This window comes from Diadema antillarum, unplaced genomic scaffold, assembly GCF_040938485.1.
Source record: "Diadema antillarum isolate AM-2024a unplaced genomic scaffold, OU_Dant_1.0 scf00000212, whole genome shotgun sequence".
In the NCBI taxonomy this organism is placed as follows: domain Eukaryota; kingdom Metazoa; phylum Echinodermata; class Echinoidea; order Diadematoida; family Diadematidae; genus Diadema; species Diadema antillarum.
The window spans coordinates 199,424-227,421 of NW_027271101.1; the positions used below are offsets into that span (position 1 = coordinate 199,424).

General features: G+C 38.5%; 1 protein-coding gene across 1 annotated transcript; it reads left to right on the forward strand.

The window, feature by feature from the left end:
- The first annotated feature begins 1 nt into the window (after window position 1).
- On the forward strand, window positions 2-27,997 carry LOC139724400 (anaphase-promoting complex subunit 4-like). The gene is made up of 21 exons (XM_071635545.1): window positions 2-41; window positions 4,493-4,687; window positions 6,024-6,135; window positions 10,213-10,459; window positions 10,910-10,975; window positions 11,547-11,655; window positions 12,377-12,487; window positions 12,968-13,051; window positions 14,575-14,661; window positions 15,416-15,603; window positions 16,229-16,329; window positions 17,016-17,067; window positions 18,130-18,232; window positions 19,729-19,785; window positions 20,688-20,927; window positions 21,874-21,965; window positions 22,377-22,478; window positions 23,916-24,008; window positions 24,698-24,889; window positions 25,657-25,756; window positions 27,642-27,997. Exons 2-21 carry the CDS (start codon window positions 4,577-4,579, stop codon window positions 27,780-27,782), a joined length of 2,388 nt encoding a protein of 795 aa, XP_071491646.1. The 5' UTR covers window positions 2-41; window positions 4,493-4,576; the 3' UTR covers window positions 27,783-27,997.
- The last annotated feature ends 1 nt before the right edge of the window (window position 27,998 follows it).

Sequence of the window (27,998 nt, forward strand, 5' to 3'; positions counted from 1 at the left end):
GCGAGCCCGCGGAAATCAACATTGTGACAGTGCGGTCAGTGGTAAGACAATCGCTTTCGTTCATAAATATTACATTTTCATCATTCAATGCCTGAATTCTCAGGCAACGGATCCTTCCACATTATAGATTTTATACGGTAGCAAAAGACAATCCTGGAATGCCCTAGAAAGGGCTATGAACTACAAGAATCTAGGGGATACTTCTATGCCCCTAGGCTAAGTCCCACATAATGCTTTTTCGTGTTACTACTATTAGGCCATGCCCATAGACTGTAGTGTAGGTCTAAAATAACTAACAGTTAGATTCTAGATCCTCTATACACAGCCCAGTCGCTGTATAAATAGCGACGCGGCTGTACCGTCACGAAATTAGGAAAACATATCAGTTCGGGAAACCCACTCACAAGGGGGGCCCCTCCTTATAAGTAACCCGTCCCCCTTATAAGTAACCCCGTCCCCCTTATAAGTAACCCCCGGGGCACCCCTTATAAGGAGTCTCCACGCTTTTTTGCAATGCAACGCGAAAATGAAAGGACTGCGGCAATTCGCTTGATTATGTCCATAAAGCTTCACAAGTTTCCTAGTTACTCACGAAATTTGAGCAAAATCGGTTCGAGGCATCATATCTAAAATCATGGATTTAAATGCGATGTCAAACGACCCATGCGAATGCTGAAATGCGAGCGATTACTGGCGTGAGTGTCGCCAGGCGCGCCGGGCGGCAATGCTTGAGTGCAGACGTGGCGACTGAGTACCGGTACATGTACTCAGTCGCCACGTCTGCACTCAAGCATTGCCGCGCCGCCGCGCCTGGCGACACTCACGCCAGTAATCGCTCGCATTTCAGCATTCGCATGGGTCGTTTGACATCGCATTTAAATCCATGATTTTAGATATGATGCCTCGAACCGATTTTGCTCAAATTTCGTGAGTAACTAGGAAACTTGTGAAGCTTTATGGACATAATCAAGCGAATTGCCGCAGTCCTTTCATTTTCGCGTTGCATTGCAAAAAAGCGTGGAGACTCCTTATAAGGGGTGCCCCGGGGGTTACTTATAAGGGGGACGGGGTTACTTATAAGGGGGACGGGTTACTTATAAGGAGGGGCCCCCCTTGTGAGTGGGTTTCCCGAACTGATATTGATGGTAAATGTTCTCAGTGCAGTACATTAGAAACATTTCCTCCTAAACACTTTTAGAATTTTTAGAAAGAATGTCCGGGTTCCACTAACTGCGACCAGCCCCAACGACAACGTGCAGCGCAGCGTGTTGGGGCTGTGCCGTTTTCGCATTCAGATCTTAATGTTGTACAAAAAGGATGCCGTTCCGGCGCTATATTTCCTTAATTTTTCAACAAAAACTACTAGGAATACTTACATGGGTCGATTAAACCTGAATGATTCAAATCGGTGACTGTTCGATGCATTTCGTTACTTATGATGCAGAAAATGTTGTCTTATAACTAAGGCTAATTATCTTCAGCTCACCGATGATCACTAACGTTGCATGTTAGCCTTTTGTCAAGGCCCTCTCGCTGTAACGGACGAGCGAAGGGACGAGCGAAGCGAGTCGCGCTACCTTACTCGGCTGGGCTCTCTACACCATACAGCGAAAGGGCCTTGACAAAAGGCTACGTATTACTCGCTACATGCATAGATGCTTGCTAATGGATATACACGTTCAAAATGGTAGCACGGCTCTCCCACTAGGGCAGGCCGCTTACTCCTAAAAAATGTGGAAAATTTTGCAGTTTCCAGATAAATTGGTGAAAAGAACCAAGGCAATGGGGTAATGTATATTTCATTTTTTATTGTCACTGTGTTCATGATGGAAATTTACCCATGATTTATTCGTGAAGTCGCCGTATGTGGCAATAGGGAGTTGTTCGTGATTCTCACTTTAGCGAAACTGCGAGGTAGCCGCCAGGACCCCGCCGCATCATAGCGGTGCGGTCTCTGGGGCTAGGGTTCCACCAAAGATTATACAGAAATCAGTTGCAAAGTTATCTTTGAGTAAGTAATCTTACTATAGGTAATATATTGAATCATCCTGAACAAAAATATATCATTTGTTTTGTTAGATGCACTGGTAAATATTGGATATTATAGTTTGTATTGATATGTTATGGAATAGCATGCATAATGATAAAAGTGCCCGGTGTGTATGCCTTAAAACCAAAATTTGTTTCAGGTTGACAGCAATTTGTTTTGTTTTAATAAACCACAAAAATAAAGTTATTCATGCTAATATTTGCCGGGAGCTGTTGCGCAGCAAGGGCACAGAATAAAGAGCGCCATCAAACGACTTCAACCAGCAGTGACGACGTGACACACACGAACCGTACCAGGACTCGACAAGCCAACCCATACAACCCCAGCCTCAGCCCAGTCAGCCACTGTACACAAGCACAACCGCAAACGCACCGTACAGAGTGGCGTAAATAGTCAAGTCTGACTGAAAAACGCCATAAAACTCAACAACAACAACAACAACAACAAACCGTCACGACCTACAACACAAAGAGAGCTCAGCGATCGCATTGCAATCGCTTTGAGGTTTGATACTTTAGACTAACGGTTAGATCATTTTTTGTCACCTCGGCTCGGTCAAACTCATCTAGAATATCTACCTAGTTCTAGATCCCCAATGACTACTGCTATCAATATTGTCGTACACATTTAACAACTTACTGAAAATGATGATTATAATATGCAGCATGTGCGAACGGTACATCGTCTTTCACGCCAGGCCATTTTGAATATCGGGAGTTCATGCAATCTGAATGCACTTTTAAAACTCAAAAAGGTCACGCTGTCAACCGTGCTGCTACACTCAAGCAGCGCACGCACGCAAAAGATCTCTCTGCAGCGCATGCGCATAATTTGCAGAGGTCAAAGCGCCATTTTGAATTCTGCAACGATGAACCCCAATGGTCAGGCATTGCGCCAGAAAGTGTCATTTTTTTGTTCTATGGACTTATCACGATCGAGGGCTCTCTATGGACTTATGAACCTTCTGTAATATAAACATGCACTTACAGTAACATGAGTAACGTATACATTTTTTATAAGAAACGTAGAGGATCTATAAAGTTTTGTAGTTGTGTTGTGGTTCCCCACTTTGAAGGTGAGGCCTCGACTGTCTGATGCTGTGCTCGTCTGGTCGGGCTAGGTCTAAAATTAAAATACTAAAAAGTTTTGGGGCAATCCAGAGCAGAGGCCAGAGCAGGGGTTTAGTAAGGGGCCACACACTTTTTTGACCTTAAAATTGCTCTAATTGATATTTTTGATAACAGGATTATATTTTCGAGTATAGGGTAAAACCCCCAGTTTTCGGTCATTTAAGCTTTTCTGCAATGTTTTTAAAACTAAAATTAATTAGATTTAGGACATATTACTTTACAGGACACTGTCAGACTGTACAATTACAAGGCTAGAAAAGTTCATACAGCAGTGTATGTTAAATGTATCAAATTCTTTTATCTCAGTTTTTATTTTGTTAAGCACAATATAGAATTTCGCAAAATCCCCCAATATATCACCTTGATATAATTCCCCAGACTACAGTGAGTCATTGAGTCAACACAATCAGAATTCGGTCAGGCAATATATATGCCGCAAAGCGTGTTCGATGTCAATGCGCATACACTTCAACAAGGGGAGGCCACTGAAAATGCGCAGCGCCATACCTTATTGGCGCAGATTTGCATCAGGGGCGGCACCCGATGTTGACTGAATTCTGGCAAGTTGGCGCTTGCATTCAACCCCTGTACATTTAGTCACTGTGTCGGCATGCACATATTTTTTTTTTTTCGTAATCTAACAAGGATATGGTACTACTACTTAATACTAACTTGTGTAGAGTGGTACTGGTATGTCAGAATTAGTGTGGTGGGGGACATATGGAAGTCTTTCTGAATTAACACCTAATCAAATATCAACCATAAAATACATCATGTACCAGCTGGGTTAAATCCAACGATCTAGTCATTTTGTTTTGTCCCTATTCAAATTCCATTCCATTTCATGCTAAAAATTGGTGATTAGAATAAATTTATACCCTGCCAGTTATGATTAACCCCATCATCTTGGCATGGGTATGATGATGATTATTATCATGAAATGCATTTTTTTTTTCCAGTGTCGGATTCATCAAGAATCAATTAAAGAACATGTACAACGTATATGCCTTGTTATTTACTTTCAAAGTCTATCTAAAGTCTTTTAAAGTCTATCTAAAACAGTTCTCTGAGAGACCTTATTTATTATATACCAGGTAGCCAATTTTGTCTGCAGGGGAACTTAAATGCCTTCCCAAAGGACCATACTTTGCAGCTCTCTGATCATCTTTTTGCGAATTACAAATGATGTTGATATCCACCAACATCACAATAGAGTGTAATCTTGTATTCTTGATTTTTGGATGTGATCATCACAATGACTAAAGGTGTAATTGTGATGCTTGAAAGCGATCCTTCACTATAATTTCCCCAGTCCCACAGTGCATGGTAGAGTAAAAACTCTGTGACGGTATAGTGGAGCCGATGACCTGGCAGGGAGACTGACCCACCACGCACCATGCAGCAAGCCTTTCGCCAGCTGGAAGAGAGGAACCTCTCCGTTGAGGTCACCCTCATGGAGTGGTCCCCCAAGATGGACCTGATAGCCCTGTCCAATGAAAATGGGGAGGTGAGCTGATCACAGATCTCTGTAGAAGTTAATTGGATATCTCGTAGGCCAATCGTTTTGAAGCAGCCGTGCCGCCATCTCACCAAGCACATCACCCATGCATTTGTGTACAGAGCTCTCAACATCTTGTGATTGTGATGACAGTCTCTGCTGGAAAATGTTTGCAAGTCCCCATAGAGTGTGCCTGGTAAGATGGCGGCATGGTGGTTTCACTTGTATGTACGGTTAGAATGAGCCAATGACATATCCAGATAGCTCCTTTAGAGATCAGTGAACCTGATGCACGTGTAGTAAATTGACTTGCCAGGGATAACTGACTAGTGTCACATAAAACAGTATATTCCTTTTTCCCCCATTTTCTTTTGTTTTAGCCCAAAGAAAACCACCCATCTGGAATCTTTGATAATATTTATTACAGTCATTTTATTTATTTTGTGTTATTTGAAAACAGGGTAGTCATTTTAGAGCCCTGTATTCATACAAAACAAAGACCAGTATAAAATGGAAACTCAAATATACAAAACCATGGATAAAAGAAAATGTAACTTATCGCATGTTCATTCCAGTTGGCATTAAATAATGTTATCGTTATCAATGACACTCCTTCCCAATGGTGACTGGATAACCTCTCAAAGCATTTAGAAAAAAAAATTGCATTCATGTGCGAGTATATGAGTGAGAGAGAGAGAGCAATGTTGCATGAGAGGAGTAGAAGTAGAGACAGGAATCAGATAAGTTTTAAGCTGAATTGAATTAATCATCAAGTAACTTTTGACCATCTCATCTGGTGGCCTCAATAGAAACGGAAAAACAACAGCAAACAAACATTCAGCTGTCCTTGTGTCATAAATATGATCTCATGCAATATATGATATGAAGTATGTGTTTGTTTTCTGTGTGAATGTCATATATTTCATGTTTTCTAAAGAGATACTGTAAAACGAGGAATTTTCGCGTGCATTTTAATTTCGCGAATTTCGCGAGCGCCAAAATTCGCGAAATTAAAATGCACGTGAAAGCTTTTGTCTACACTACATACATTGAATGCCAGAAGCAATTCGCGAAAATTTCATGCCACGAAAAAGGCTTTCGACTCCAATTCGCGAAAATTTCATGCCGCGAATATATCATGTTTTACAGTATATTGCAAGACTTGTAATTTTATCAAGCATATCATATTACATTCATTCTCTAAGACCACAGAATTTTATTTCTTCATGCACTTTTAAAAATAAGAGCAAGTGGGGTTTAAAGAAAAAAAAATCAAATATCACCCATATTGCTTCTGATTTCATGGCTTTCATGATCACAGCATAGCATATGAATTTCTTGGCAGGTTTTGTTGCAGCGACTGACGTGGCAACGCCAGCCTATCTGGACCCTGTCTCCACCAGGGGAGGAGGAGAGAAAAGAGGTTCGTGCTCTGGCCTGGAGACCCGATGGCAAAGGTCAGTTTACTTTGAGTTTGTAACCTTCTTTTGGAAAGCAGTACGATGGTAGTCGTAGGAAGATATTTCATTTTTCATTTCATTTCAATTTATTTTCATATTTCTCACATATATCACAATAAAGTATATGTATAAATATGAAAATTATACAAAACATAATTTAGATGAGACTTCATCAGAATGTACAAAAGTTTGATTTGGTATAAACATGAGGTCTGTATGCATGCGAATTAAACTGTAGTCATCGAATGCGAAAAAATATGATGGGGCCTGCGTAAAAGCATTAGCTTGTACAGCCGCAGGTCCCGAGAGTAATCAGATTAGGGGAAGTTTAAAGTACGGATGTTTTTTAAGACCAACTATATCTGAGGAAACCGATTTAAAGGGAACGTAAACCCAAAGTACAATGTGGATTGAGTGAAAGCAGCAACATTTGTAGAACACATCAGTGAAAGTTTGAGGAAAATTGGACAATCGATGCAAAAGTTATGAATTGTTAAAGTTTTGTTGTTGGAACCGCTGGATGAGGAGACTACCAAAGGTTATGACGTATGAGTGGACAACAATATAAAGAAAATATAAAGAAAATTTCGCAAAAATTCATTTTTCACGAAAATTACAAATTCCACCAAATTGATACTGACATATGTTAAGGGTAGCAATTATTCCCCCTGCTTTCTGAAAGCGGTTACTCAAGTGCTCTTTCATAATGCTAGAAAAGTGAAATTTTGTTGAATTTCCTTTATATTTTCTTTGAATTGTTGTCCACTCATACGTCATAACCTCTAGTAGTCTCCTCATCCAGCGGTTCCTACACCAAAACTTTAAAAATTCATAACTTTTGCATCAATTGTCCGATTTTCCTCAAATTTTCACTGATGTGTTCTACTAATGTTGCTGCTATTACTCAATCCACATTGCACATCCACATTAAATATATGTCACTAAATAAAAATACAGAAAACAGAAAACAGAAAGCAGAAAACAGAAAGATCACATGTTGCAGCAGTGAACAACAACTGCAGAGATTCAAGGGGTGTGTTGCAGAGTATAGAAAATGGCGTAACTGTATGTCATAAATACATTTAATAAGTAGAAGGTGGAATAATGAGATTTGTCGTGAATGTAAACAATACCAAAAGCTCAGGAGTAACATTCCAGCTTGGGTCCTAAAACCAAGCATTCTGTGTGACCATAGTAACCGACAGCTGTCACGCGCGAGAATTTCGATAACCGAGTGGAACAATAGGTGCATGAACAGCGCAACAGGCAGACTGTTCAAAAACAGTGTTCATGGTTAGGATCCCGCCGGACTAAGGTGGGATAGACAAGGGGTAACATGTAAAGAGCAACAAGAACTATACACTATGCATGCCGTACAATGTAGCTGCTAAGAAGATATTGCTTCAGTTTTCGTTTGAATGAGGTTACAGTGGTACAACTTACAAGTTCCATAGGGAGTTCGTTCCAATATTTGGGCCCAGCGAACATAATGGTTTTTTTCGCGAAAATTGTTCGGGTACGTGGAAGGTGATATGCGTAACGTTGACGAGTTGGATAATCATGAACTGTATAATTTCTTGTAAACATTTGGGAAAATACGTCTGGTAATTGGCCAGTTGAAAATTGAAACATAAACAGGCCGACGTTATAATAAAATAACTCGGGAATTTTCAAAATTTGATTACTAACAAAAAGTTCGTTCGTGTGGGATAAATATCCAGTGTGGTTAACAATTCTAACAGCGCGTTTTTGTACAAGAAATAACGAATCGATAAGGTTTTTAGAAGCATTTCCCCACACCAGAATCCCATAGTTGAGATAGGGAGATATCAAAATTGAATATATGCTCTGTAGAATATTACTTGGAAAATAATAGCTAAGTTTGTTAAGAACCCCGGTATTTTTAGCAATAATTGTGCTTACATAATTAACATGGGTTCTCCAAGATAAATCACTATCGATATGAAGACCCAAAAATTTTGTACTGTTGACCTGTGACAGATCAATGTTGTTTATCTTGACAGAGAGAGGTAACACAGATAGCGAATTACTGAATAACATATACTGAGTTTTATCAATGTTTAAGGATAATTTGTTCGCAAAAATCCAAGATTGGACAGAAACAAGTTCTTTATTTATTATGTTTATAAGCGCATCAGGATTTTGATGAGAGAAGAACAAATTTGTATCATCTGCAAAACAAACGAAGGAGAGAATCTTAGAGGAGTTCTGGATATCATTAATATATAAAATAAAGAGAAGTGGGCCTAACAAGGAACCCTGTGGAACACCACAAGAAATCAGTTTTGGCTGGGAATCGTGACCGTGAATACTTACAAATTGTTTTCTGTTCGTTAAATAATCAGTGAACCATTCTAGCGCCCTTCCCCGAATTCCGTAATGATTTAACTTATAAAGTAAAATGTCATGGTCTATTGTATCAAACGCCTTGGAGAAGTCAAGGAAAACACCGACAGTGTGAGAAATATCATCTATAGCATGAGCTATCTTATCAATAAACTTGAGTAATGCGTGAGTTGTACTATGTTTTTTCCGAAATCCAAATTGAGATTCAGTGAATATTTTTGCCTGAAGAAAAAAATTAAGGGTGCGTTTATACACAAGTCTTTCGAGTATCTTTGAAAAAGCAGTTAAAAGAGAAATGGGGCGATAATTATTGACAAGGTCTTTTCGCCCTTTTTTAAAAATGGGAACAACTCTGGCTACTTTCATTTTTGAGGAACTTTACCAGTAGATAAAGATTGATTGAAAATATAAGTAAGAGGCGAAATTATTTCATGAATCACATTTTTTACCAAGAAGTTTGTGATTCCATCATATCCCGAACTTTTTTTATTATTTAACTTATCAACAATCTTTATTATTTCATCTTCGACAATCGGGACAAAAAATAAAGATTCCATATTCCTACTACCCAGGAAAGAGTGAAATTCTCGCTGCGCTTCAGGAATTTTATCAGCCAGATTTGGCCCAATGTTTACAAAAAAATCATTAAAAACTTCAGCTATATCTATGGGGTCATCTATGGGGGTCAATATAAGCCCATTATGACTCAAATTCACCCGACCAAATCATATGTGATGCAGCATACGTGTATGGTCCTGCGTGAGGAATGAAATTTACTGATTTGTATGATACAAGTTTAGATTCCTTTGATACAAAATTATGTAATGTCTGATTCTATATACAAATATATCATCAATGTTTTGACTCTAAACCTTGTTCAGTATCAAATGGCCATTGCTATTAAATGTGTTTTGAATGCATTCATATGACATGGACCAAGGTCAAACACAGGGGGATGGATATAACAGAGAGTGGAGGAAAGTCATGCTCCTAGTCCTTTATAGGAATTGATATCTTCTGTCAAATTTTTGCATAGAAGGTTATCAAAAGCAGTATGGGAATGCAATAAGGAGGGGGTTTTAAAATTATATAAAAAACAACAAAACTGTGCAAATTTGATAACCTGTAAAAATATTTCTGTGGTTGCCTGAGTAGTACATTTAAGTATGAGAGTGATGCATGTACATGCAACATAGGCAGGTAGCAGCTGCATGGAGATACCTCTTGCCAACTATGGGAACATGCACACCTATTATGCTAAGCACATGTAGGCAGTACAATATGCGCATTCCTGATTGTGACTTAACCACCTGTGAAAAATTTGGAATCTATGGTGTGTTGTGATTATTTTTTAATCAGTATTGTTATCATTATTATTATTATTATTATTATTATTATTATTATTATTATTATTATTATTATTATTATTATCATTATTATTATCATTATTTTCATTATTTATTATCATTATTATTATTAGTAGTAGTATTAATATTATTATTATTGTTGTTATCATCATCATCATTATCATCATTATTATTATTATTATTATTATTATTATTATTATTATCATCATTATTATCATCATTAATATCATTATTATTATCATCATCATTATCATCATCATTATTCGCAGTAACAGTAGTATTTGTATTACTACTGTTTTTTAACATGATGACAATGATAATTGTAATTTTATCCTCTCAGTCCTTGCTGTTGGGTATAGCTCTGGTAAGCTCATTCTGTGCAGTGTTGAGAAGGCAGAGGTGATTCACACAGCCAACATTGACCAGCCCATTACCACCATGCAGTGGACATCAGCAGTGGACACTGGCCCAAACCTAGAGACCACTGGTCAACAGTCGTCGATCACGGCCAAGATAGCCGCATTCTCAGCCTCCTCTGAGGATGGGGCTGAGAAATTCCTGCCCAAATTGCCCTCACTGTCTAAAATGTAAGTAAGCAAAGAAAAAGAACTGAAAAAGACACACACATACACACACAGAAAAGAAAATACTGAAAAGAGGATAGAGTTCCCGAATTTGACTCGTAGTTTTCCCTTGATCCGACTTCAGTATTAGCAATGTACTTTATGCAGTCCTCGTGTAAACATCATGTATAAAGTGAGACCAAACAACAGCTTGTCAATGCTGAGCATTAAAGTTAGCAATATTTGTACCAGAAAAACTAATTGTTGAAGAAGAAGAAGAAAAAAAATGTACCAACCATACAAGCAAACATCAGAAGCCATGTCTTATTTGTTCTATGTATGGCTGTGTGCAGATTGTGTTACTATAAATTCTTTCATGAACTACTTTTAGCATGCATTATGCATCATTCATTAGCAATCATTATTGTAGTGTATTTAAAGTTCATACTGATTGTTTTATAATTATTTGTACAGATCATCCATCAAGACCTACATTGATGACAATGTCGAGAATGCCAAAAGACTCAAAGAACAGAAAAAGTAAGTACATTGTGTGAACTGCCAATTAATGACTCGATGAACTACATTTCAGTCTGTAGTACTTCGGTTCTGCTTTGACGAATGTTTATCATGTACAACATATTCTCCTATATGAGAGGACATGTGGCAGGAATGAAATCTTTTTCAATATTAACACTGTTCTGATAAGCAGTAGATTTGATTTGGCTGGTTTAGATGTAAAATTGTTAATATCAGTAAGCTATTGTATGTTCAACTGTGTTCTGTTAGTAGCTCAATATATAGAGGTTGTGCTGGGAAAAAAAATGAATCTATTCAATGGATACTAGTTCCTGTAGATTTACTCTGCGACTGGTTTAATGATGATGACCAGCAAAATTTTTAAGTCTGTAGTGCCTTTATTATAATTGTCACATTCTTCCTCTGCTTCCCTTTCCATATTTTTTGTTCTTCTTTGCCTCCTTCCTTCACCTTGTTTGTGTTCTCATTTCTCCTTCTGTTTCTTCTTTGTCATTTTCTTCCTTCTCTGTCCTTCTCCTCCTCCTCTTCCTTCTTCACCTTCTCCTGTCATCTTCTTCTCCTTCCTCATCAGATTAAACATGCTTGTCGTTGGAGCCAGTTCTGGGCAACTCACTCTTTTGGCTTATGGTGTGGCACCAGTAGCAAGTTTGGAGGTATCACATTTCATTCCTACATTAAAGGTGAGAATTTAAATGGTAAACACGCCTAGGAAATGTATTGCCATGTTTGTTGGTACCTTTATTGGTACATTTTTTTTGTGTACGAGGATATTGTTGTGAAAAGTGTTGAATGCCTAGCGCAAGTCCATGAACACACCAATGACATACTTTTACTCAGCAAAGTGGGCATTCAACCCCCAATCGTACAATCAGGGTAATTCCATGTCTGTGGAATGAAATTTCCTGAAACTATAGTGGTTGTGGTTCAGTCTGTCATTTAGCACAAAAAAAAAAAAAATCAGCTTACAATCTGTCTTAACAAGTCTTTTTTTAAACAAGTCAATTTCTTTAGATTACAACTATGTAACTACAGTCAAACCTTTCTATAGCAGCCACCAAAGGGAAATGAAAAAAAGTGGCCATAGAAGACAGGTAGCTGCTATAGACAGAGTCATCGACATGGCTTTTCTCTTGGGGGAAATTGTGTTTTAATGGTTGCATACGCCATTTGGCTGCTATAGACAGTGGTCGCTATTGATGGGTTTGACTGTATTTTCATGAAATTATAGATATTGTTGGGAAGTGAGGAAAACTCAAACTTATTTTTATGCATTCTTGTCATTCTGATATTTGATTTTTGACCAAAAAACTTGTGAAACTTCCATTTTGATGTGTGTGTGCCTGTGTGTGTGTGATAAGTAATTCTTTGTATTCTGTGCTCAAATACTCTTCCCTTTTCAAGTGTGGAGATATTGTTGGAGCATCGCTATCAGCAGATTTGCATACCCTCTCTGTCGTAGTGGAACATTCCAATGAAGATGACATCACAGAGATCTACCAGACCATGCTCACAGTAAGTGAATCATCTGACAAGCATTTCAGATACATTCCACTCCGTCTAAGGATAAGTCTCTTTTTTTTGGGGGGGGGGATGGAAGGGGTGGCACATGTGGTGGAATTCATTTAAAGCTTAATATGCCCACATCCTTAGTTGTGATATGCTCAGCTATTTAAGTTTGTTTGTTCAAATTTGTTTAGTTTATTGAAAAAACACAAATGACCTAAATGCAATGTTAGACAATGCACTTAGGTAAAACAAAGCCACAAATTCATGAAAGTTTCATTCACGCAAAAATGTGTGGCTTTAAAGTAGTATCCATGAATAGAAATAGAGGTGTGTATGCATTTTTCGAGATGATGGTTACTCAGTTTATAACAAAGGTTATTGATATCAAAGAGTATTTGCTGCATTTAACTTGAGCCATGGTTGGCATAATCATTTCATATACGGTTTGGTCTTTTCTCCTTTCTGTTATCCACGAACGCACCACAGATGAATTGCGTTCTCCTAGCGTCTAGACATCAGGAAATCTCAAGATACGCAATGAAGTTTGGCAAGATCAGGACTCTAATGGAGGTATGTTGGGAGATGATTCGACTCTCTTCTTTGAAGCCATGGTTAAAACTTAGAGACAGAAATGCTATTGTAAGAATATTTCTTATAATCACACGTCTGAAACATCATAATATCTTCGTAGTGATGTTGCTGTATACCAATTAATGATGGTAGTCATATAGTGAACATATCAGTGCATCCAAAGACAATTCTTTACTAGAAGTTGCTTTTGTGAGTAAGTCATGGCATATATTGTTATCAGTTATAAGAACGAAGGTACTTGCGTTGCCAGTTTTATTTTTTTTTTTCATAGAGATTGTGGAATTACTTAGAATTAGGGGAAGAAAAATGGAAACACAGCAGATGTTAGATCAATTCTTGAGTGCCAAATTAATCAAATATTGCAATGCCCTGTTGATGAAAAACTTGCTTTGTTCTAGGTTTGGCCAAGTATCCCTGCTTTGTGTATAAAGTTGTTACTATACAGAATATGCAACACGAGCTCTCTGTTAAGATTAGACTGCTGCATTTAACACTATTGTTAATTGCAAATTAGTTGAAACATGCTTTCATTTACACATTTTGAGTTAATGTCAATTTTGAATCGGGTTTAGTGAGGTAAACTTGAATAATTTACACACAAACTTGAGGCATAATCTACCACTATGGTGTTAAGAAACCTACGTAATTTGTTGAGCTAATGACCATCCTGTTAACAATGACGAGGGGATTTACCATTTGCTAAGTGTTACATATGTACATGTATCAGGACAATTTTACCCTGGATAAATACCGGATAGTGATAGGGTTAGAGCAAAGATTTGGGTTAGGGTTAGGTTTAGGTTCAGGATTAGGATTAGGATTAGGGGAAGAGGAACGGGAAAGGTCTTGATTAAGTTTTCATCGCGTAATTGTCCTAGAATTGTATGGTATGTAAAATGTATGCATGTATGCATGCATATGCGTGTGTGTGAATACATACATTTGTATGTATGTACATGTATGTGTGCTATCTATGTATCTCTCTGTCTACACTGTCTATATTTGTATTTATTTATTCATTTATCTATCTATCTATCTATCTATCTATCTATCTATCTATCAATCTATCTATCTATCTATCTATCTATCTATCTATCTATCTGTCTATCTATCTATCTATCTATCTATCTATCTATCTATCTATCTATCTATCTATCTATCTATCTATCTATATCTATCCATGTATCTATCTATCCATTTGGGTCTAGGGCAATTACCCCCTGGGCAGTCACCCCAGACCCTTCCCTTGACCCAGGCTAACCCTAATCCTAATCCTGAACCTAATCCTAACCTAAACCAAACTCTAAACCCAAAACCTAACCCTAACCCTCATCTTTACTCTAACCTTGTCACTAATCAGTAATTAGCTGGGGGTGGGGGGGTTAATTGCCCGGGGGGGGGGGGGGGGGGGGGGGGGGGGGGGGTAATCGTCCTGATACGATCCATGTATCTATGTATCTATGCATGCATACATGCATGATCATTGGTATCCCATCTTGCAGTACCTTGAGGCGACCCTGAAGGCTGTCACTGAAGCCAAGGAGGACATTCTCATCGAGATGGAGACGAAACTCACCAAGTATGCTCAGGTACTTTCACTTTCTCTGTCATATCTCCATACATTTCTGCTATGTAACACTCATTAATCTCTGTGCACACAAGTATATATCCATGCTATCATCTCTCATTTTCAACATGCCAGTTTTATAGCACAGCAATTGTGAGAGCAGTGGTCACACTTCCTAGGGGGAAAATTCACCCTCTATCAACAAGATTTTTTTAAAGGCAGCAAAGGTAGGGTAACCGCGTGAATAGAATTTTAGTAGAATGGGAAAAGAAGATTCTAAATGATACAGATATAAGGGAACTACAACATGACTTGTAATAAAGATTGTTCATGTGGCATTCCATGGGCACCCCAAAGTATCTGGATTACGAGAGTAACTATACAGTGTGTTCACAATTTAGTTGCTTATACTCAGTCATCAAGTCAAGCCATTAAAGGTGTGGCAAATTTCGCTGAATGTGAGTAGATATGCAACGATCACACTCTCTTCACATTTCTGCAGGTTTTTAATATGCTTGTAAGCCTGCAAGCTGCAGTGAAGGATGTTTGCCACAGCTTCAGTTGTTATTTAACGTGTTATTTGCATAAGACTTGCAGTTTTGCGTGATATGCCACTTATTGTTCATTTGTCATGTTTGACAAGTTTCTTGTCAGTGCAAGATACTTCTAGTTGTAAATCACCCAAGCGATCATTTCAAAATTATATGGAGGCTTAAGGCGTAAACATGTTGTTTAATGACATTGAGGTTTCTTTTTCCTCTGTTATTTGCAAGCAGCAAAAGAAAGTGAGTGAGGGCTCGCTCAGCGATGAGTTTCTGCAGCTGTTGCTGTGGGGCAAGGCTAGCCTTGAGCTCCAGGAGTTTCTTGTCAATGATCTGACAGAGAAGGGCCTAAAGAAACTGGACCAGTCTGTCGAAAACTCATATGTCAGCATCCAGAAACTGGTCCTCAAACATATTCACAGGTACCGGCAGCCTTCATATAGTCTTGTCTGTTAAGGATAAATAATTCATCAGCAGTTATGCTAAAAATATATAGGAAAAGAAAAAGTACTATGTTTAAAACAAGCATGCATTTTAAGAAGAGGTGGAGACTTGGATTGCTTCATTATTGCCTGCAGAGTTTATAGTAATCCACATAAATTTTGTCAACAAACATGCAATTTGTGAAAGCTGTTGACTGGGATTTGCTCAAGCACTGAATATAGTTAGTATTTACATGAATTCCCATAAAGTTTTATAATGTTGTATTTGTAACAATTTGATTCTGCTTTTGTATATATTTGTGAACAAAACTTCAAACCATTTCAACAACCATATTGTTTCATACTACATTTTCATGTTTCATTATCATCGTTGTTAATGCCTCTCAGCAGAGTGTAGATTAGAATTGCCTTGCAGGACTCCTTTGATGCCTCCTGAGGTGCTTTAGTCCTAGACGTGAAGTCCTCTGAACATTTCACTCTTAAACAGGTTAGATAGTGTGGTGTGTGGAAGTTATGTCCCAAGACACTGCACCCATGTTCCACCTCTGCAGTACTAGTAGTGGGGTCAAGAACCAACAGTGAACTTTGCTTTGTTTTTGTCCAGTGTTGGCCGCTCACTGCTCTTCCATCTGAGTGAGCTGAAAGGCATGGCTCTATGGTATGACAAGTATGGCATGCTGGGCCTCAGTGCCACTGCCATTCAAGGTGAGGATGGAAAGAAGAGACATCATGAAAAACTTTCTTTTTCCTTTCCTTCTTTTAAGTACAGTCCACAAAAGGTGCATCAAAATACCCCCATGCTCTCCTATTAACCCATTGAGGACGGGCTGATTTTGCTACAACACACATTTCCTGTAGACACTTGCCCGAGTATACTCGGAACTCGTCCTCAACAGGTTTAATAGCATACTCCGTACTCTTCTGTGGATTGTAGCCCATGCACACTGTGAAGAACACTCCTGCTTAGCTCGACTGTCATTAGTAACTGAATCTGTCACATGAGCAACTTCACAATTTTTGTGTTTATTGCTTGAGATTTATATTCCTTATATCTAGTATCACAAACATGTTCATAGAGCATTATTTCAAAAATACAGATATGGATTGAATACAAATTTAGTAACACAAGTGTTTCAGAATAGGATGCTTACAATTATTCATGGTATGACAGACTGATGCAAGCTGGAATTACTATCTATGATGAAGCCAAAGGCCCAAGCTGTGAATTTTTACTTGTCCCTTTCAATTTTACAGAAAAGATTAGAAGAAAGAAAAATTTATAAATGAAGTAATGACAACAGTAATTACAATAAATGTATGTTAAACATCTTAACTTTTTTCAACATCTTAACTTTTTTAGATATCTTAATTTTTTCATACTTCATTTGCAGATGCCATGAGTGCTGTTGGATCCTTCATGCTAAAGGCCAATGAACTTTTGCAGTGAGTAACTCAGAGAATGACTTTACCATAGGAGAGGGTGAACGAGAGTTAGATAGACATAGATATTAAACATAGATTATGTTTCAGCAGGAATCGTGGCAGATAAGCATATTGATGACACCCGAGTCACTCCATGGGTATTTTTTTTTTTTTTTGGGGGGGGGGGGGGTCAAATTAAGGTAAAAATAGTGAGTTTGTTAACAAGTCATGAAGGCAAGGACCAATAGTTAAACTTTGCTAACCACAACTTCCTCAGTTCAAACTGCCATACTAGGTACTGTATACGGCGAATATTTTGCGAGGTTTTTATTTTCACGAATTTCGCACATTGGTTGCTATTCGCAAATTTGAAAGCACATGGAAATATGTATTCAGATCCCAACATGAATGTGATGTGCGCACATGCAATTGTCCGTTCAGTACTGTACACCACAATCGCAAATTTAGCCACTCATAAATTTGATGGGAAGTCCTGATTCACAAAAGAAAATAAACTCACTAAACATATGGTATATACAATATTTGACAACTTCCTGCTTAGAACAAAAAACAATGACAAGCAACAAATGCATACACACAGACAAAACACACACACACATGCACACAGAAAGAAAAAAAATCAGTCTGTATGAAGTCTATGTTATAGTACACATTCGTTCTCAAGCCATTTGTCTGTGCATGTGTGTAAGAAATGGGAGAACATTGATTTACTGTATTTTACTCTGGCTCCTGCTTCATATCAAATTTGCCACCAATAGCGGCCTTGCTTTGACTTTGAAGATCTGTAAATTATATTTCTTTTGTTTCAGCTGTCATTGTCTCTTTTTGAAGTTTGCTTTTATCTGTTACATGTCAAGTTGAAATTTACAGCCTCATCTCCATAAGTAACAACCTACAAAAGTTGAGATTTAGCTGCATAGAATAAAGTTGATTTTTTCATAAACTTGATGTCTCATACCATGATAAAGTTTTCCCAGATTTGATCACTCACATTCTGTACAAGACTCAGATCTCCTCCTTCTCTTCATCAAAATATATTTGTTCTGTTGCACTGACCTCCAGGGTGATTGAGCACAGTCTGAAGAACTTCAAGGCCTTCTTCCGCTGGCTCTACGTCGTCTTGATGCAGCTCCTGGAGGAACCAATACAGCAGAGTGTTAGCAGAGTGAGTTTTGTTAGCAGAGTGAGTTTTGTTAGCAGAGTGAGTTTTGTTAGCAGAGTGAGTTTTGTTGGCAGAATGAGTTGTGTTAGCAGAGTGAGTTTTGTTAGCAGAGTGAGTTGTGTTAGCAGAGTGAGTTGTGTTAGCAGAGTGAGTTGTGTTAGCAGAGTGAGTTGTGTTAGCAGAGTGAGTTGTGTTAGCAGAGTGAGTTGTGTTAGCAGAGTGAGTTGTGTTAGCAGAGTGAGTTGTGTCAGCAGAGTGAGTTGTGTCAGCAGAGTGAGTTGTGTTCGCAGAGTGAGTTGTGTTAGCAGAGTGAGTTTTGTTAGCAGAGTGAGTTGTGTCAGCAGAGTGAGTTGTGTCAGCAGAGTGAGTTGGGTCAGCAGAGTGAGTTGGGTCAGCAGAGTGAGTTGTGTCAGCAGAGTGAGTTGTGTTAGCAGAGTGAGTTGTGTTAGCAGAGTGAGTTGTGTTAGCAGAGTGAGTTGTGTTAGCAGAGTGAGTTGTGTTAGCAGAGTGAGTTGTGTTAGCAGAGTGAGTTTTGTTAGCAGAGTGAGTTGTGTTAGCAGAGTGAGTTGTGTCAGCAGAGTGAGTTGTGTTAGCAGAGTGAGTTGTGTTAGCAGAGTGAGATGTGTCAGCAGAGTGAGTTGTGACTTCAATCTTGTGCTGTTGTTTGTGTATTGTTATTGTTCAGCCTCTTTTGTGATACTGTAAACAAGATATGTTCACGGCATAAATTTTTCGGGAATCAGCATGAAATCTTTCTGCAAATTTCCACTGGCATTTTATGCATATGGTGTAGACAAAAACTTTCATACATGTGCATTTTGATTTCACAGATCTTGGCTCTAGCGAAATTTGTAAAATTAAAATGCATGCAAACATTGTCCTGTAATATTTGCTCATCTTTTACTCCGAGTCAATCTCATATATTGAGATGTTAGGTAGATCAGATTAATACTTATGTAGATCTCTCTTCTCCTTGTAGCTACATATAATTGCATTTGACTCTATAATTTGCATTAATATACTGCATGCATCCTTTCTGTATGTCATCTTATGTTTTCACATATTTTGCTCATTTTGTTTTCTTATGTTGTTTTTGTTTCCTCATAGCTAAGGGTAATATTGACCTTAGAAACAGAGTTAGCATATTTTGGCTGCATTCACATGCTGACCATTGTGGTGTTCTATTTTTTTATTTTTTTATTTTTTTTTGGGGGGGGGGAAGGATTGTCAATGTTACCCATTTGTTTTTGTCTCTTTAACTTACCATGCTTCAAATGAGTAGCACTACCATGAGGACTCCTGTCATATTATCTGTTGCCATGACAATGATGCTCAGTCCTATATGCAATGGAAATTGGTCTCCATTTTAGCTTTCATTTTTTACCCTCTGGATCTAGTGGTGTTATGCCATTTAAGTTTGTGGCATGATAATATTCAATTGTATAAGCAATAATTTGTGGCTTGACTTTCTAGCCCTTGCTTTTATTTTGTGTTGACAGATGTACCAACGAGATATCAACTTTGTTGCCGACTTTCTAACAGAGAACTTCACAGATGTAAGTATTTGTAAATATTCTCCTAAATGTAATGATGCACATTACCTCTAGTCTATGCAGAGTATGAAATTATGATCTCATCAAGGAGAATTTTGCTGTCAACCAAATTTGCCAGATTTGAAGCCAATTGACTCTATTTCATCTTTTACCACAGTTTCAGGATGTCATACTGTTTGATTGATGGTTGATTGGTTGGGCTTGAACGATATGCAAAGGTCAAATATCATTGGTTTTAGAATGAAGAGAGCAGTAATGACCAATTAATTAAGAATAACGAGGACTTAAATTCTGTGCTGAAAGCATCAACACCCTTATATTAAGGCTCTCACGACACTGAATATAATAAACATTAAGATGTTGATAAAGATACTAAAATGTAGACAATTGAAGAAACAAAGAGCTAAGTTCAATTGATGCATACATGTCGGATGAAATATTAACTTACACAAAATATTATCTCTCCATGTATTTGATTTGTCTGCATTGCATGACTGTCAGAGGTATTTTGGAAGAGGAATTTAGGTGCAAGGAAAGGCCAGTAACTTGTTATACTACTCTTGCAAAATGTCAGCATCTTTTAGATGTGCAACAAATTATCAGCTGGTGTATGTAGACAATGCTGTGGCCAGACCTCCCAACCATTCTGAAATTTGAGGAAAGAATCTGAATTTTGACCATTCCCAGCTCTCATTTCAGTAAGAGTTCCCTATATTTCTTGATTATTTCACCTCTCACTTCTGTGGGAATTACTCTTTCTTTCCTGCTGTGGAGCCAAATCATCCCTGTTTTTCAGTCAGAAAGGTTGGGAGGTCTGTGTGGCTCTGGAGGGACTACTTATCATGAACCAACTTGTATTTGTATCTCAGACAAGTATCTTGTCTACTTTTTGTCTGGTCCCAAAGGAACCGAGTTTAGAAGGGACTAAGTCGGGTTTCACCTTGGAGAGGGTTGGCCAGTACCTGCGCAAGGAGAACCTCCAGTTTCCCATTAACTCCGCCCCGGACTCCTGGCAGGACCTGGTCAACGCCACGCCCAGCCTCCGCGAGAGTGACCTGCTGTTTCCATGGCAGCGGGAGAAGTCCCTGAGCCAACTTCACGACCTGGTCAAGGAAAGGGTTGATCATGCCCTGAGCAGACCACCTGTAAGTTAACACCAGCAGATTGAAACCAACAAAAAGCATGACAAAGAGACATTGTGGCCATTTCAGATTTTTTTTCTGTGATTTGATTTGATTAGATGCAATTCCTGCATTTTTTCACAAAAAAATCTAACATCACAAGGAAATCTTCAAAAAATGATTATATATTGAAAAATACTAGTATACTAATCATACAGGTAAAAAAATAGTATGTCATTGAAGTAAAGCATTATGAACAAATGCAGGACACTGCTGTCGTAAGCAAAGGCTTCGTTTTAATGGCAGCCTCTATATGGAGCAATATCTTCATTGAGTTTCAGATTTCCTGAGTACACAATTGTAAAGAAATGTACATCAAGCTTAGATATAGTCCTGAGAACATCTGTATATACGAATGAAATGAATACATCAGCGCTGCACGCTGGCACTGGTCCGACGGTCCCTGACCAGTGGAAATCACTTTTGGACCAGTAACTCTTTTTCAGGAATTCACCAGGAAAAAAAAAAAAATGGAAAAACTGGGTACCTACTGGTCTGACAGACAGGTCAGACCAGTAGAAATGGGTTAGTGCGCAGCCCTGAATATATCAAATGTATATTATATGTAAATTTCAACTCATACTGGTGTGTTGTTGGTGAAAAAGGATGGATGTGGTTTTTGTCTCTCTCTGTCTCTCTCTCTGGCCCATTCTTGCTTGGTAGTAATACTTGATGAATTTTGTTTAAAACTTTGGGAATTTTCAAAAATTAGTCAGTGCAGATTTGAGCTGAGTTAGTGAGTGATTATCACAAGACCACTTGGAGGTGTAATCTCTATGCCTGACAAATGTGGAAGATCTGCATTTCCTCCCACTTTTCATGCTATATACCAACAAAGACAGTTTTACTTTTCTTGAAAATGAAAATGAAGTCCCTTTTGTTTGCAACATTGGTTCCCGTCTCATCGCAGCATGTTGGAGGCGAGTCCCTCACCTGCCGAGAGTCCCACCGTCTTGACCACCGGTCAGAAACAGATGACCAGGAGCACTGGATATTCTCGCAGTAAGCTTCAACCAATCCTATTCATATGCAAGAGCAAAGTTTCCACTAACACATCCTGTGTATTATGTGTAATTACAGTTGATGGTAAGACTGATATTCATTGTAATTCAGCGGGTAACTATGTCCTGAACAAATTAGCAATGACTCACATCCTTTGATTATACAGAACTTGAATTTTTTTTTTCATTTTCGTGTAAAAAGGGTCATTCACATCACTGTTGTGAACAATTGTAGAAATTGATTTTTTTCAAGCTTTCAGACACTGCAGGCTGTAAAAGAAAAAAGAAGATAAACCCTCTACTGTAAATAGATCTTACATATTTTTGTATCCCATGTACACAAACCTAAAGGTCACTTCATTCAAAGTGTGCATTGCATTGCTGGTTGTTTTCTTCTTCAATCAACCTGCAGACAAGGTAACCAGGACCTTGGTATCTTGTACACGGTGAAGAGTGTAGCGCCCTCACCGACCAAGAGTATTCACTTGACAAGGCAGTACGCCAAGCCAGACAGGTGAGTTGTCCTGTGTTTTGTGTATGTATATCAGTCAGGATACCAGATGATAACAATGATGATGATTATTATGATAATAATGCTTTAAAAAAATAGTGTTTAATTATAAGGCCAAGCAACAAAAGAAAGTAGTTTCTCGTCCTCTCGTTCTCTTTTTCACTTCCATGAACTGTTTGATATGGCAAAATATGTAAACTCTAATTTTGTTTGTCTGCATTATGTCATTGATCTCATTTTGATTGATTTTAGTTTATGTTCTTTGTAACCACTGATCTTCTATCGGAAAGAATAAATGAACGAATGAACGAAAGAAGTCGTAGTGTACATCTGACTTTGGTGCTGTGTCAATCTTTTCACTATTTACTTTTAAAAATACCCATCAAAAGATTTAAAAAGTTGTCTTTCATATCCCCATTCACATCATTTTTGAGTTGCCAGTTTGACTTTTTCTTGATGTTTAGTATATTTGCTATCCAAAAAAGATTTGAAAGTCACCTAATATTCTGATCGTGATGTCATTCATGCATTGCGATATAGAATCTAGTGTGATAGTGTGTATTCACCATCGGTGTACTGTACCACTAACCAAGAATCCTGTGAATGTAACCAGCCGCTATGTAATACTGTGGGCTTGGAAGGTGCACTGTTGAGAACATTTTAAAGTACGTTGTCAATGAACAAGTCTTTGAGCTCATGCATTTGTACTCCAGTATGCATCATGAGCCTCACTCTTGTGCTGCTATTGCGCTAGGATGCTGGTGCCATTTCCCACAACAAATGATTTTCAAACATGTACAGTATGTCCCAAAAAAAATTACAATCCACTTTTCGCATTGATAACACCCAATATGATTAAACCGTCTAAATGCTACTTCAGTGTCTTATAATATGACATCTTAGCTCTATTTTGCAGAAAACCCCATTCAATTTGGTTGAGTGGTCACAGAGAAATGCGGATTGTTGTAAAGCATGTCATGAGTCTGATTCTTCCAAGTTCAACACTTGGATGCTCTTGGAAATGCAAATTAATGTGTGAACACAATAGACAAAACTTGGAGGGAAGAGATTTCTGACATGCTCTACAAAATTTCTCATTTCTCTTTGACCACTGAAGCAAATCGAATGGGGTTCTCTGTAAGATGTGGGCAACGAGTTATAGTTTCATACACTGAAATTGTTTTTGGATTGATTCACTATTTTTAAAGCTATCATTGCAGAGGGTACCGTTGTATTTTTTTTTTTTTTTGGACATACGGTACAGTCTCACTCTATAACATTTCACAGCCTAAACAACTTGCATTTGTGTCCCTAAAGTCCATTGGAAGGTGCTTGAAGACACTGTTTGTAGATTGTAGATATGCGTTCTAGGTTGTTCTCAGCCTTAAAGCATCCATAGATGATGATTGATATTCCTTTGTTGCGTTTCCATTTGTTTAGAACGAAAGACCACACAGACATTGTCGCCTTGAACTTTGGTAGTCTTGGTTCATCAGACCCCGACGAGAGTATCGTGTCACTGGCAGCTGACAGGTAAAACTATCAAGTGATGTAGAGATTTCTTTTTGCACATGCTTTCTTGATATTTAATGTCAATGTCTTTCTGTCAGTCACTCTATCTATTTACCTCTACATATTTATCCATGTAGCTGTCTGTTAATTTATTTATTTCTATGAATTTAGCTATCTGTCCTTCCATCTATCAATATTTATCTGCTGGTCTCTCCATCTTTTCATTTATCTCTGTATATATTGGTGTATTTGTATGTATCTATCTTTCTTTCTGTCTATCAATTTCTCACCTCTACTTCTACCTAGGTATGTTGATATATTGTGATTTTTGAGGTTTCAATTTTCTTCACTTTGTCTCTCTCTAACACATGAAATTTGTCAGATCGCAACTGCTGATCTGTAATTTAACAATTTTGGAGTTTGGGTAAGTGTTCCAAGTTCATCGTGTCACTGCCAGCAACCAGGGATAGCCTTGTGGTAGTGTCACTGCCCGGAAAGCAGTAGATGACAGGTTTGAGTCATGTGGTTCCTTTTTTCTGACGTGTTTGTTGAATTACACATCAACAGTTGCGATCTTACAAAATTTCAGAGGGAGACAAATTGAAGAAAATTGAAACCTCGACCTTCACCCCTCCACTTACTATTCTCTTGCAATGTGATTTTTGTCACCTCATTCATTTGATATACTCTGTTTTATTGTAATCTTTCAGCCATCTAGTCCTGGATGCAGCTTTTTATGGTGACCACTCATTGTCCATCCTCCTACAAGAGGTCAAGGAAGACGGTGCTGGGGGCAGCCCCAAGCCTGTCCTCTGCCAGCTCTCTCTGGAAGCCCTCCAGGGTCAGGCCGACTTCACCCCACTGTCGGAGGTCAAAGGTCACCTCTCTGAGGTCACTAATCTGTAAGCATAAGACCTGCAAAGGCTCTTTGTTGTTCCCTTGATGGACTTCCACTCTATGCCTATGTGTTGATATCTTTTCTTTTGCCTTTATTGCTACTGTCTTGGTTTGACAAATGGTGTCTAACAAAAGAAACTTTCAAGGGTATATGTGTACATAGTAAAACATGCATACTGAGTAAAAAATACAACAGTATAGTATATTTACATAATTGATTGTACATTATCCATGCATATGGTATGTACCACTTGGCAAGTGTACCAATAAGGGTTCCTGACTGTACAAATATGTATTTTCATTTCAACATATTTGATATGTTTTCTTCATGTTCAATGCATTATTTTAGGTAAGTTTCTGTTAGTTAGATTTCAAACTTTTTTGCTGACATAAGAAGTCACTACACATTTAAACAATACTTGATAAAATGGTACTTGCCACAACTTTGCTTGATTCATGGACACATTTGGGCTTGTGCTCTAATTGACTTACTGTTCTATGCATTGTGTGGTGTGCCTACTTCATACTGTTTCCTAAGTATTACTAGTTACCTCAGGTGAGCCGCAATAGAGCTAAAGCGACTGTTTTGCTGTTGAATGGCCTTGATCTGGCCCTGTTACTGCTGAGAAAACCTAAATGCTGATAATCTTCAGCTCCAGCATGAATGACATTGAGGTGTTAGCATCTTGTTGTTGAAAATCTCAACTAATTGGGCTCATGGGGGGTTGACAAGCACTCCAATCTGATATCGAATTACACACTCTGTTCCCAGCCCTACATTTGATGCTGGCCCACTGGTGATGTTCCGGAGAATGGATAACATGAGGGCATGTCGTCTGGCGGTCAGCGGGTCCAGGAAGGTTGCTTGTGTGGTGAGTACCTGCACCCCCCCCCCCCTCCCTACTTAACCACACACTTCCACCTACCCGATATCTGCCTGTGACAAAAATAATTGAATCAGAGTCTGAGGAGCCAAGACTACTTGAGGTCGTGCAATACTTGTGTGGTCTTTGGTCTGTGAAAGTGAAAACAAACAACAGAAATAATGAGGATAAACAAGAATCCCTTTGCATGCAGTAACCAGTAACATTGTCATCTCTATGGGAATTCCCCTTTCTCAGGTAAATCTTGATAGATTTTTACAGATGCTTTTTGGGGTGGAGTGACATAGTTATAATCAAATCCCATTTGCTCCTGTGTGTTGGAAACAAAGGAGAAAAAACAAGGAAAAGTAGAAATTACGCGGTGCATAATATATGTCCCCGCCGGAAGTAGCATTTAGTAGCAAAATGTACAATATAGGTAAAAAGATGAAGGTCAAAGGTCAAAGAAGTCAAAGGTCAAAATTCTATGTAGAAGTTTTGAAGCCCTCACCTAGTGCCATCACATAAAGCAAACGGAATCGAAATCGGGTTAGAAATGGCGAAAGAGTAGCATTTGGTAGCAAAATGTACAATACAGGTCAAAAATCAAGGTCAAAGGTCAAAGAAGTCAAAGGTCAAAATTCTGTGTAGAAGTTTTGAAGCCCTCACCTAGTGCCATCACTTAAAGCAAACGGAATTGAAATCGGGTTACAAATGGCGAAGGAGTAGCATTTTGTAGCAAAATGTACAATATAGGTCAAAAATCAAGGTCAAAGGTCAAAGAAGTCAAAGGTCAAAATTCTGTGTAGAAGTTTTGAAGCCCTCACCTAGTGCCATCATGTAAAGCAAACGGAATCAAAATCGGGTTAGAAATGGCGAAGGAGTAGCATTTTGTAGCAAAATGTACAATATAGGTCAAAGGTCAAGGTCAAAGGTCACAACTGAAATTCTGTATAGAAGTTTCAAAGCTCCCATGTAGTGCTATCATATAAAGCAAACAGAATCAAAATCGGGTTAGAAATGGCGAAGGAGTAGCATTTTGAACATTTTGATCACACACGGACGCACACACGGACGGACACACGGACGGACGGACGGACACACGGACGGACGGACACACGGACATACACACGTACGGAGCCCGTTTCATAGTCCCCTGCTCGAACTCGTTCGGCGGGGACAATAAAAAAGCAAAAATACTTAACATTGCATGAAAAAAATTTATCTATAATACCATACTGGATTACAGTATCACAGATTACTCCTTCCTGATCAGATATTCTTTTTTATATATGAATGAATACTTCACAAAACCGATGCAAAGTTGAAGTGCAGACCCAGTGTAGACTGTCATTACACAGAGATAATAACTGTTACCTTTTTTTTTTTTTTTGGTACTATTTTTGTATGTATGTGTGTGTGTGTGTGTGTATGTGTGTGTGTTTTTTGTTGGTTTTTTTTTAACAGGAAATACAGCAGGTTTCATTGAAAATGCTGGTTTTCCCAAATTGTATTACTATACATGTCTATTGCAAGGAAGGTAAAACCACCAAACAGTATGCCTTTTCAACATTCAGAATGCTACAATGCTCTTTACAGGATTGGCATTCCTGATTACTTGCCAGTCAGTCAGATCATTTAGTTTGAAGGGTAGAGCTTTTCCACATTCTCTTCATTTCAATCTGTTTACCAGTAAAGTCGATGCCAAAGTCCGACAGAAGTGTTGCATGTTTTAACTCTGCACCAGATGAAGGCCACATTCAGGTGCTTAAAAGTCAATCAAACTGATCCAAACTAATGAGTTATATACCATACCATACCAGACTGGGAGTGTCTGAGAGCTCTGTAGAGATAGCAAAGCCTCACTCTGTGTCGTATTTCTTTGTTGTGACAGCTGTTCTCCAACCAGAGGCGGGTACGCCTGTTCGATATGGACGCCGAGGATGAAGGGGAGGACGAGGACGATGAAGAGGAGGCGGAGCTCGACGACTCCTCCATGCTGGTGGCAGAAGATACTGGTAATGCCGACGACTGACATGCCCTCGGATCAAGGTTCATGCTTTTCCAGCATTGTGGCTGACTTTCACCTGATAGGATGCCTCTCCACCATTGAGTTATGCTGATCTCTACCCAGGAGAAAATGCAGGAGCCCTAGCAAAGAAGTAATGTGCTGGCTGGATTTCTACGCATGCAGACATCGCGGTGATGGGTCTTCAGGTTGGCAGGATGGCAGGATTTTTCTTCAAGAACC